Raw genomic sequence first — 11,689 nt, 5'->3', positions numbered from 1 at the left:
AAAATGATACTTGTGATTTTTCCTCTCTTCGAATATTCAAATGTTTCCAATGTTTCTGCTGGTATACCATCCAGTCGATGTCAACGTAGCGACAATTTAGAGCGGTTCAAATCAGCCGCAAACGCGTGCAAGCCGATATTAAAGCACAAGTAGCTACAACTGTTGAACAAAACTGAGTGATGTTTGAGCGATGCAATAAATCTCTTCTCGTAAATCAATTGAAGCCGCCTTCTACGTATACCGTCCTGAAACCTTCCTTGGCCTTTGTTTTGACGGACGCTTGACGCGCGCCATCTCAGTGCGATAAAGAAAAGCCGTTAAAAGTAGCTTTCTAGCCGCCAAATACCTCTGAAATTTTACCTGGTACGACAATTTGGGACCCTAAATGTATCTAGCCAAAAATATACCCGAAAAACGGCCAGTGCACACTTTTCGACTTTTCAACACACTTTTCGACTCACGATCTGCCAGTCGTCTCCTTCGCTTCTTCTCTTCCTTCCCATGATTCCCTCCGTGTTGAGCAGTCGACTCAAGACCGACTCAAAAGACGACTGGGGACGAGTCAGGGATCGCAAGGTGTTGAGGTAAAATATACAGTTAGCCTCCATCTTTTTTTTTTTCTTACAGTGGATTACGCACGGTTGCATCATAAAGTAGAAATTGATTAGAGGCTTTATGTCGTTTTGTTAGCCCCAGGGTGGTCGTTTTGAAAATGAAAATTATTTAGTAAGTCAATGTTCAATTTTTGCCAAAATACACCATAATGATCAAATATTACCAAAGTTTAATTTTTTTACGGGTCAATTAGTCACAAAGGTTACCATAGCAACGATTGTCGTTTTCTTTTGTTTCTAAACAAGCTTGATTTTCTCGAAATCTAAATTGACATTTGGTCATTCAAAGTCAGCTAATTAAATATGCATAAGTTAGTGAAAAATGGCCCATTTTGCAAAATATGCCATAACTCCAAGGGAATAAAATATTTTGAGCTAATTTTTTGCCACAGAGAATAGCTTACCATATCCAACATTTCTGCTAAGTTTGGATGAAATCGGTGATTTGAGCTGTATCTCCTATTGTCTGTATCTGCCCTGCTCTCTCATGGACGGACACTTAATTGTCCTGCCATTTTTTTTTTTGACTTAAGAACACCTCCTTTTCTGGCCTGTTACTATTTTGGCGGCGTGTGTAGATTAGCTTAGAATTGAGATGGTAACTTTTCTATTTTTAATGACTGAATAATTACATAAAGTGAACTAAATATTACCTGACCGACATACTTTTATTAAGAAGATGGAAATAAAAGAAAACGTGTAACTCGGTCTTCTCGAAAGTTTACTATCGACCCCTTAAGCTTCGTTTGTTTGTTGTCCTATTTCAGACCACGTGATGTTACCCTTAAGATTTCTCTTTCAACTACAAACAAATTCACTTGAAAACTGAATGAATAATTTCCAGATAGACAAAGCGTTAATTCTCTGAAAAACATGACATGATCTGAAATAGGAAATTTGCATAGGTTACTAAAGGTCCATTGTTAGTTTCTTTGCAAAGTTTAACTTGAAGTTCTTAATATTACTTGCATGGTTAACTTATTCAAATGCTTTTATTTAATATGAGGTACGAGGAAATTAAAAATTAAATAGCTTGAAGAGCTGAATTACTGACTATCACCTTAGGTGTGAATAAAAGAGCATTAGCCAATACATTGTCAGATACTCATTTTTTGGAATTTTGGAATAAAATCAAAATAAATTTTATGTTGCAAAATTATACTTTATAATTTTAAAATCGATCTGATTATTCAGTATAATATTAAAATAGTATTTATTTTATCTATATAAGATGGTAAGCAGCCCCTTGAATTGCATATGCAAGGTCAGAGAAGATGCACGTTTCAGCGTGGAAAAGCATTCTTAGTTTCGTAACAATTTCCATGTAAATAGGGATCTTGTCACAGTTTGACAGGCACCCGTAACAATCCTTATATAAATATGTGTGATCACAATTTTAACATTAACGAAAGCCGACAGGCTGTGCGTAAAAGCTTTCAGCATGGAAATTCATAAACAATTGGTGCAGTCTTATCACGTGAAAAATCAGCGTTGGCAACCAATTCAAGATAGTCTGGATTAACATTGTTATTGTGTTTTGTTTTTTCAGTTGTCAAATACTTGAAGACGCTCACTGGTTCAAGGTATTCGTTATTGTCAACCTGTCCTTTTTCAGGATTTGGCAAACTCTTGTCGTTTACTAAGTCAAGATATTCAACTTCATCTTTGCGTTTACCCGGAATCTCATATACCTGGCGGCTACTCAAAGTCCCGAAGTCTAATTCTTCATAAATTCCACTGTTTCCTGACTCGTAAATGGCAGGTTCTTTTGTTGAATGGTCGACGCTTTCATAATGTGGACAGGGCGAAAGAATGGGTACGACTCCGTAGTGCGCGGTTTCTGCACGAGACAGGGAAGAATTACCCTTGATTTCATCAAAAGTAAAGTTGTATTGTGGAGCTTCCACTGCTGCTCTCGACCTTTCTGCAAATTCAAACAAAAGAGAACAGATTACACGGCTACTGGAAGAGAGGTACACGTATACTTCGGGTAAGGTTAAGACTGCGTTCGAGCCTAGTGACGGCACAGCACACCGAAGCGTATCCCGGTTTCAGTGGCTTTAAGTGACTAGGAATATTTCTACTTTTCCTGAATGGAATGCTAGTCCATCACTAAATTTGTTGATACCCATTTATACACTTCAAACAAAGGTGCTATAAGAGTAGTGTCTTGGCTAAAAACACTACACAGTGATGCCAGAAAGGGGTTGTATCCAGACCCCATGATAATCTACCAGTTACTAAAATTGCAAAGTACGCGAAGCTCAGCAGATCCCTTGTTACCATTGCCAAGATTGCGCAGCCGGTCACAAACAGTGGTCTAGCTGTTTAACCAAGCTAAGGCCGGTCTGGGTCAGGTACCGCAAATGTTCCGGCGACTCTTGATCTGCATTTTCTACTGCAGGTCTAAAAGTCGGGCCGCACCAGAACGGGATGAGCGGTACGAATAGCCTGTCCTCATGGATCTGCGAGCGGAAAGCCTATCAGGTACGGTTTTAAAGGGACACTGTCACGGGGATTTGACTGCATTTCGGTAAAAAGTACTTAAATTGGCGAATTGTTCTTCTTTTACATGAAATGCACCTAGTACATCAAGATGAAGATATGAAGTCAATTGTTGTTGAAGGAAGAAGGGAGCCATAATAATTTTTAGGTGTTTTTCCAGTCCACAAGGACAAAACCTGAAAAAATCAGCCTGACTTTTTCAAGTTGAGATCTAAAGTTCTTGACGGCTTCACAAAAGTATTACTTGTTTATCGCTTCAGTACACTACTGGCATAGTGATTTTAACAAAATTGGACTATTTGTAGTTTCCATATGTCTTTAGACTCTTGAGATTAAAAGATGAAACTGGTGACAGTGTCCCTTTAAGATCAAAGTCCGTTTGGAACCGCTCCCGTCTGAACGCAGCCTAAGCAAAATCCTTTTCCTTGAGTTTTAAGACTCCTGTATTCAATATCGGATCTAGACAATCGAAGGGAAACCCACCTGCGTCCTTAAGTCTCTTTTGTCGTCTGAACCGGAAGAAAAAAACAGAAAACGAGACAATCACCAGCACAACCGCGATAACGGTTAGAGCAATTATCCACTGCGTTGGTATTGGATTTTCATTTCCGCTTGAACCAACAGAGGCGGTTGTAGCTATAAATAAACAAATGTGAATGTACTTTTATCTATCAGAGTGCAACATAAGAAATGGCTTCAGGAAGAGGCAAAAGAGTGACTCTAATATGTCATTTGGAGAATCCTCTTAATTTACCAAGTGACAAAAACAAAATGTGCTACTACGAAATGGATATCAGATAAAAAAGATCACATTTTGAGAATTTTATTAAAGTGCCAGAGTTTATGGCGGCTAAGAAGTTTAAAATGTTAGAAAACTGTATAGAAAAAAAGGTTGCTTGAAAGCTTTCACTCCAACAACTTCCTTCCACACATCAGAGTTTTTGCATTAGTACTATTACTATGCATACGTTAGAGCATTACTATAGAGCATTTACAGGCGATTTACAGCGATTCTGAGTCATAAATCTTAGCATTAGGGATTTATAGTACCATGAAAAGGAGAAATGCTCGGTCCTTGTGAGGAAGATAACACCAGAGTCCATTCATCAGCTTTGTAAGTGCCTGTAAATGACGTCACTGCGCCAAAATTATTGTACACTTGTCTAAAAAAAAAAGGGATCATGGTAGTGTTATTATTTGTGGAGGCAGCGTGGCCTGGGCGCTGGACTTGCATGTAATCCGCAGGTCCCGGGTTCAAATCCTGTTCCCTCCCACTAGATGTATTTGTGTTCAGTGGTCCCAAATTCAACTCCTCCCCGCTTTGTAAAGCCATCTCATACGAGATATGCACTTAACCACAAAACTTTTAACACCACGTTTTTAAGTGAAAGTTAATCAGGTTTATACTCAGACCAAAGCTTTTCAGAGGTTAATCAATATGCTTCACCTGCGCATCAGATCTTTTCACCATTAAAGATGATTAACGACATTTCATTCCTATGGATAATTTATTTGTGCTCTTCCTTCTTGTCTGACAATTGTACAACACACTATTATTACAACACCTCAGCTCGCTATAGTGAATTGTTGCTATATGTGTGGCCGTTTCTTGATAGTTCGGATTCGTTTCGTATGTTTCAAAGATGATAAACTTACACTTCGCTGTTTACTTACCTCAGAAGCGTCACTGTATTTCCTCCCCCTGCATCGTTTCCATGTCCCACACCCCACTGTGAAGTTCGGGTACTCTTTCGTTTAACTGCTTGCACTTGGTTCACGTCTCCACTAATGGAACTTTCATCCAGATAATAAGCAACCTGCAAATAGAGCGAATAACTTTCTCTAGATTAATTTTCTTATATGTTAGACGTTATTATCATACATTTGCATTACCAGGCGATAACAGATTAATTTTCATCTGTGAGGGTGTAAATGGGTTTAACGTTTTAAGGTATAACAACATTTTGTTACTCTTGTAACCGTGTAAATGGCAAAATTTTGACTGACTAACGTATTAAAGGAAGTAAGTCGACTTTTTGACGTATGCGGTACTTGACGCTGATCTTGACGGACCCGTTTTTGAGAATTTGTAGAACATATAACAATATTTTTTAAATAAAAATGTACATTTTAATTCACTGCGACCCCAACTAGCTCTTGTTGAGACCCACTGCTCACTCATGGTGGTCCAAACAAGCTCCGAGCTGTGTATTTGGTTATTAATTCTAGGTTTCTCTCGATACAATTGTCGCTTACTTTGCAAACAGATACCATCTGTAGCTATCACAAGGTGTAAAATTGCATCAATTTACTGACTTATCTTCATTTTTGCAGTGTACCGACTAACTCCATTTTTATAACAGTTTATACTGACTAAATGGATTTTGTTAGCTTTTTATAATTAAAGACTAGAGATGTACCCATTTACACCCTCATCTGTCCTACATTGTACTGGTATATGCACAGGGCTTGTTCAAAGGTCGCCTCAATCTCTGCGAGCCAATTCTAATAATTTATTAGTGACTGTGTCAATGCTGAAATCATTATTGTTTAAGTTCTTATTATGCACTTACCAGAATGACTTTACTGATGGTAATGTTAGCTGGTAAATTTAAAATCCAGTTAACAGGCTCGTAGCATCCAAGCACAAGTATAATAGGTCTGTCTGACCTTCCCTGGCTGATGATATTAACAATAGCGTCACCAGCTTTAGGAGGACGCCTGTTGATAACCTCGTACACAGACAGTACGTGGATCTCGTACTGTGTGGAACTGACCTCAGGAGTGCAGCTATATGTTGTCTTGGGCTGCTGATTGTTATGCCTTGGTTTGGCAAGTGCTTTATCAGTATTGACCTCGATACGGCATCCATAGGCATCAGCTAACAAATTATAAAGCTACTATTAGTTCATCGACATTATTAGAGATAGGCAGGGTAATTGAAGGAAAATTGGTGCCCGCCAATGCCGCTTGCCTGGGGTACGTTATTCTTTCAGTACATCCCAGAGGATACTTCAAGAAAATTATAAACCACCAACTTACGCAAACAGGTTTTGTAATCGTAGTCTTGTCCAGAACAGACACAGATTCCGTCTTTGCAGACTGCCTTTATTTTCCCATATCGGCCTGGGCAATCGCTGGAATTCCAGAAAGTTTTACATTTCTGTCGCAGACGCTTGAGTGTGGGTGTGGGTGTTTGTGTGGTGACGCTACTGCTGAGGTTACCGAGTCCTGAACCTGTAAAGACAAACCATTAAAATAATGACAGTTTACAGACCTCCAGAAGAATGGACAAACCTGAAATTCAAAGTGCATATCATCATTTTTTAAAACCGTACTTTTTTTAAAAAAAATATGACGTTCAAAACTCGGGATGCGGCTTATATGCGAGTGCCATTTATTTGTGCAAGTATTAACGGAACTTCTTTTTTATGTTCCATCACACTTTATTGCAACCAACCTAACAAGCAATGAAACAAAATGCTGGTATTATTTGATTTCCGAGTGGATAAGAAAGTGGAGCAATTTTGTTAATAAACCAATCACTAAACGTAGTAATACAAACCAAAGCAAATGCGAATGACGTTCAAATGCTTGTTAATTAATGTGAGCTGGTTTACGACAAGCATCGATGTTGCTTTAATTCTTTCAATTTATGAATAAGGTAAATGTTACTTTGTTGCTGAATATTATGCCACTTTAAGTTTGCAAGTTAATAGGCAATTGCCGAGTTACCCAATGCTCTTTTTTTCAGGACGAGTCTACGTGCGAAACCACTCAAATGAAAATGAGTTTTATTTGCGTGAAAATGGCATGGACTGTATAGGTGAAACTCTTTTTTCATATAAATTGTTTCGCACGGAAACTCGTTTTGAAACAGAGGCAAATGTAACTCGGAAATGGCCTTTTGATAGCGACTAGTGAGGTTTTAGTACCTTTTGCAGAAGGTAAAACTAGTGTCCAATTATCTACTCTGTAAGTGCCTGTAAATGACGTCACTACACCAAACACGCTGTACACTTGTCTACAAAAAAAGAAGAAGTAGGCACATTAATAGCCTAAGACAAACATCAGGATAAACAGTTTTTTTCAGTTTTGGAAACTCAGTATAAAAGCTTCCCTCATACCAATATAACTACGAAGCTTTACAGAAGTTTCTCAAGATATGTAAGGCTCTGGACAACAGAAGCATGTTTTGGCGTTCAATTTGGTGTCCATTAGAAGGTCTATGTGCGTGTCGCTCCACCCACTCACCCAATATTCCAATATCAACATTTTTCCACTTTATGTAATGCCTTCTTATTGTTTGAATTTGCTTAGTGGTTGGCTGTGACAGGTTACCATGGATAGAACTTACTACTTGGATTTTTTACGTCGTTTCATAGTTGTGTAGCAAATTTCCGGCCAACGACACAACCCGAAATATGTTTTATGCTTCCCAAAGTATATTTTTTTAGCGTCTTAATGTACTTCGTTTTAATTTTCTTTGGGTGATACTACAAACTTCTTGCCGGCCTCAAGAGTCCTCATGGGCCCGATGAGGATAAGTATAGGACAAACTGAAATTCATTTCACTGTATACTTACTTCAGCAGCCCTACTGTATCGCCTCCCCCTGAATCACTTCCATATCCTCTACTCCACAGTGAGTTTCGGGTTCCTCTCCGTTCAACAACCTGCACTTGGTTCGTGTCTCCACTCACTGAACTTTCATTTATATAATAAGCAACCTGTGCATATAAAGGCAAAAAAAAAAACAATCACTCTATCAGCGGCCGAACTCCCTTGCGGCCCAGACGGCTGCAGAGCGGAGCCTCATTTAACATAGGACAACCATGCATTTGGTTTAAAGGTTTGGTTCGCGGGCGTGTGCGTTCTCCGTACCTATGAACATATGTACGACGTCGCGAAACATGGCGGCCATTCTCCAGAAATAGGTTAACGTGAAAGGTTAAATGAACCGAAATTTCATTTTTTTTTATTTTGAGCCAAAGTAATAATTAGGAACCATATAAACATATTCCGAAGTTTCAAAGTAATTAGACTTTGCACCGCAGAGATATTTCAAGTTAAAAAATGCTTAATGTTGGCCTATATAATCGTAGAGCGCTCGGGAAAATTGACGGAAATTGTCGTATACACCAACAATGTTCATACACAACGTCCCCAGGGAGGTTGCAAAACACCAATTATGACGTCACTGTTGTTGCTCAGTTACATCGGGAGGCATCTCAATTACGTTGGAAGAAATTATTTCGCAACGGTTAAAAACGGCTAAGAACTAGTTTAAATTGTTGTTATGATCAATGGCACTTTTAGTTCGTTGATATAGCTTGTCAAGGTTACATAATAGGAATTTCCATTCGCAAGTGTAATATTCTCACAAAATATTAATAAGCTCAAAGGCGTGCACGTGTACGTGCACTTCGATGGCAAAGCCATCAAAAACACCAATTAAGATGTCAAAAAACTCCAAGCTCGTTCCATTCCAGCGCGCGGTCATTGTGGAAACGTTTTCGTGGAGCCTTCGGAAATTTTTGGTAGTTTTCGCTGTATTTTGCGCTAAAGGCTGAGAAAGTAAAATTTTTCCTTAAGTTAACTTAATAATGTTTTTTTTAGCGCCTGGTTACAAAACGAAGAATTAACGTAAACTTACATCTTTGATATTGGACATCCATGTGCATGTTTTATATGGAGCATTGACAGCTGTCAAACAAGGTATCCCTTGACTTGTACCACATGAATATATCGCGAGCTCAGATCTAGTGCCCATCACGTGTTTTTTTAAGTTTACCGCTGACCAGGTAATGGTTTAGTTTCATTGGATCGCCGGCTCAAGTCTTATTTTTTCCTGTCTATGGTCAGTAAGTTTTAGATTTACAAAAGGGCAAAGTAAACAACCGCGGAGCCCCGCTTCAAGGCTTGGCTAAATCTATTTAAAACTTCTGTTGTGTACTTACCACAATGACTTTACTGATGGTAATGTCGTTAGCTGATAAATTGAGAATCCAGTTAACAGGTTCGTGGCTTCCAAGCACGAGTATAATAGGACTGTTTGACTTTCCGCGGCTGACAATATTAACATGAGTATCACCGGCCGTTGGTGGACGTGTGTGTGAACTTCCCTGGTACACAGACAGCACGTGGACTTCGTACTGTGTGGAACTGCTGTCAGGCGTGCAACTGTAGGTAGTCTGGCGCTGCTGGTTGTTAAACTGTGGCTTGGCAAGGGCTGTATCGGCATTCACAATAATTTTACATCCATGTACATCAGCTAAAGATGCAAGAAAATGAACTGTTAACCCACTAACAGAAGACCGACAGCGGTCAAACGACAGAAATATGCAAAAAATAAGAAAAGTACTGCAAAGATAAGGTTTTAGTTTTCACAGTTTAAAGTTCGATACATTACCGGTATCCTAAGGGTTTACTAAGTTTTTTTGGAGCTTTACAAAAAAAGTTCTTCGCGTTTGAAAATATGATATGCAGACTTGTCGGCGCCATTGTCAAAGTACTTTGGTTTGGATGCGAAACATTTAAAAAGTAAAAATACTCGTTTACCTGAAGAAATGGGATTATGCTTACACTCAGAAACTATTTTTAGGTATCCTTGTTCATACTAGCACTTCAATATGAGCAAAAAACGCCGAAATGGAAAGAAAAGCTGCCTGAGACGTTTGACCGCGGTGAAAACAGAAGAGGTCATGGCGGGGGTGAAAAGGCGATGCTAGTGTTGGGTGTACCTGTTGGCTAGTGATTTACTAACTCTCTACATCAATTCTGGTTAAGTAAAATTATAATTCTTATACTACTTGTTCTATTGATTTAAGTAAGGTTTAGTTGGTCAAATGCTGAGCGTGCTGGACTCCAAATCGAGCGGTCCGGGTTTGAGCCATGGCGGGGGCACTGCGCTGTGTTCTTGGGCAAGACACTTTACTCTCACAGTGCCACTTGCCACCCAGGTGTATAAATGGGTACCGGCGAATTTACTGCTGGGGATAACCCTGCGATGGATTAGCATCCCATCCAGGGGGAATAGAAATACTTCTAGTCATTTCATGCTGCAGAAACCGGATAAGCTCCGGCCTGATGGGCCACTAGCCGCGTAAGCAGAATTAACCTTAATCCATAAAGTAAAACTTGCTTTCCTATGGCCTATTATTTTCCATTTTACTATTTGATGTCAGAAGAACATCGCTGAAAACAGCGCAAAACAAATCAAAATCGGATCGTTGAAAACAAAGCAAATATAAATATCGTCTTTCAGCGTCTTCCTTTCCCTCAAGCAAATATACTTACGCAAGCAGGTTTCATAATCGTAGTCTTGGCTAAAACAGACGCAGTACCCGTCTCTGCAGACAGCACTCATTTTGTAACTGCCAGGACAATAGTCGCCGGAGGTGCCCAAGCACTTCTGCCGCTGACAGGAAACATCGGTTAAGCAGATTGTCAGAGCGATTAAAGAACACAAGGCAAAGGAATTCGTGTACATGATCCTAAGTGACTTCCTGGAAAGACAAAGGTCGTAGTTTAGTCGACTTTAGCCGAAACTGTGAAACCCTACAATGTATACATCATACCACATATACTTCGAACAGTAACTTGAATGCATTGAAGATCGTGACCACTATCAGTTTTTGCTCGTAATTTCACGCATCAGGCATTATCCCAAACTTCGATCCTTTAAGGTAGATTTCCACTGTCACGTAATTTCGCGTAGTTAATGGGCGTGAATGTAACTGGCTTTACGGGTGTAAAATAAAATAAGGAAAAGATATGGACGGCTTGTGCCTGCGGAAAAATTTGAACCACATTCAACTTTTAACGCAGACGCGAGATGAGGTCAGTTAGCTCCAGTTAAACGCCAAAAGCCAGTTAAGTTCACGCTCATTAACGTACGTAAAATTACGCGGCAGAAAATCCACCTTGACTCAGCTGTTCCGCCGATGCGAGTCATCTATGCATTTTACGCACGTAAAGCCATTCAAATTCACACCTCTTATAAGTGTTACATAACCCGACAGTGGAAATCCTTCTTAGCCGATGTAAGTTGTCCCAGGCAGGAGCGTTACCCTACCTGTGAATTTTTGCTTGTAAACCTGGTTTATCTTTAACCCTCTTGCTAGGGTTATCCTGGCACTACGGTTTTCCCTACCGTCCTGTAAACAAAGACATATTTTCTTTCCTTGTTAAGTCTTGCTAAGTGTAATCAGACTGCGTCATAATGACCTCATTGTGTCTGTAATTTTTTAGCTATTATTGGGGTAAAATATCGTTTTTTGTCAGTTTCGAGTGGATCAGTGCGTGACACTGACAAATCACGATATTTTGCGAACAGCAAGTTAAATAATTTTTTTATCATTTGAACAATGCATTTTTCCCACAATTACCTTCGAGTACTGGGAATCGGGAGCTTCCTCGTTGAAGTAATACAGAAGAAAATAATAACTTCGCCTCCGATAAAACGAGGTGGTCTTGAACGACCAATTCTACTTCTTTAAGATATTACCTAAATAGCTTAAGGGAATTTTTCGTTGCCTTCTTTCTATTCCCCCTTTTTGGGGGTCTAGT

At 39.4% G+C, this 11,689-nt stretch overlaps 1 protein-coding gene across 1 annotated transcript in view; it reads right to left on the bottom strand.

Moving 5' to 3' along the window:
• Positions 1-2,050: 2,050 nt before the first annotated feature.
• The window catches only part of LOC144665097 (uncharacterized), a 115,550-nt gene continuing 105,911 nt past the window's right edge, over positions 2,051-11,689 (bottom strand). The window contains exons 12-19 of the mRNA XM_078526273.1: positions 7,706-7,848; positions 7,055-7,143; positions 6,162-6,356; positions 5,693-6,000; positions 4,794-4,936; positions 4,170-4,282; positions 3,603-3,755; positions 2,051-2,538 (exon numbers count right to left, since the gene is read on the bottom strand). Coding sequence (XP_078382399.1) covers positions 2,051-2,538; positions 3,603-3,755; positions 4,170-4,282; positions 4,794-4,936; positions 5,693-6,000; positions 6,162-6,356; positions 7,055-7,143; positions 7,706-7,848 — 1,632 coding nt within the window. The remainder of the gene's footprint in view (positions 2,539-3,602; positions 3,756-4,169; positions 4,283-4,793; positions 4,937-5,692; positions 6,001-6,161; positions 6,357-7,054; positions 7,144-7,705; positions 7,849-11,689) is intronic.

This window comes from Oculina patagonica, chromosome 9 (assembly GCF_052425735.1).
Source record: "Oculina patagonica isolate OP01 chromosome 9, crgOcupat, whole genome shotgun sequence".
Taxonomy (NCBI): domain Eukaryota; kingdom Metazoa; phylum Cnidaria; class Anthozoa; order Scleractinia; family Oculinidae; genus Oculina; species Oculina patagonica.
The sequence above is the reverse complement of the archived record's forward strand: the minus strand, read 5'-3'. Positions and strand labels throughout refer to the sequence as shown.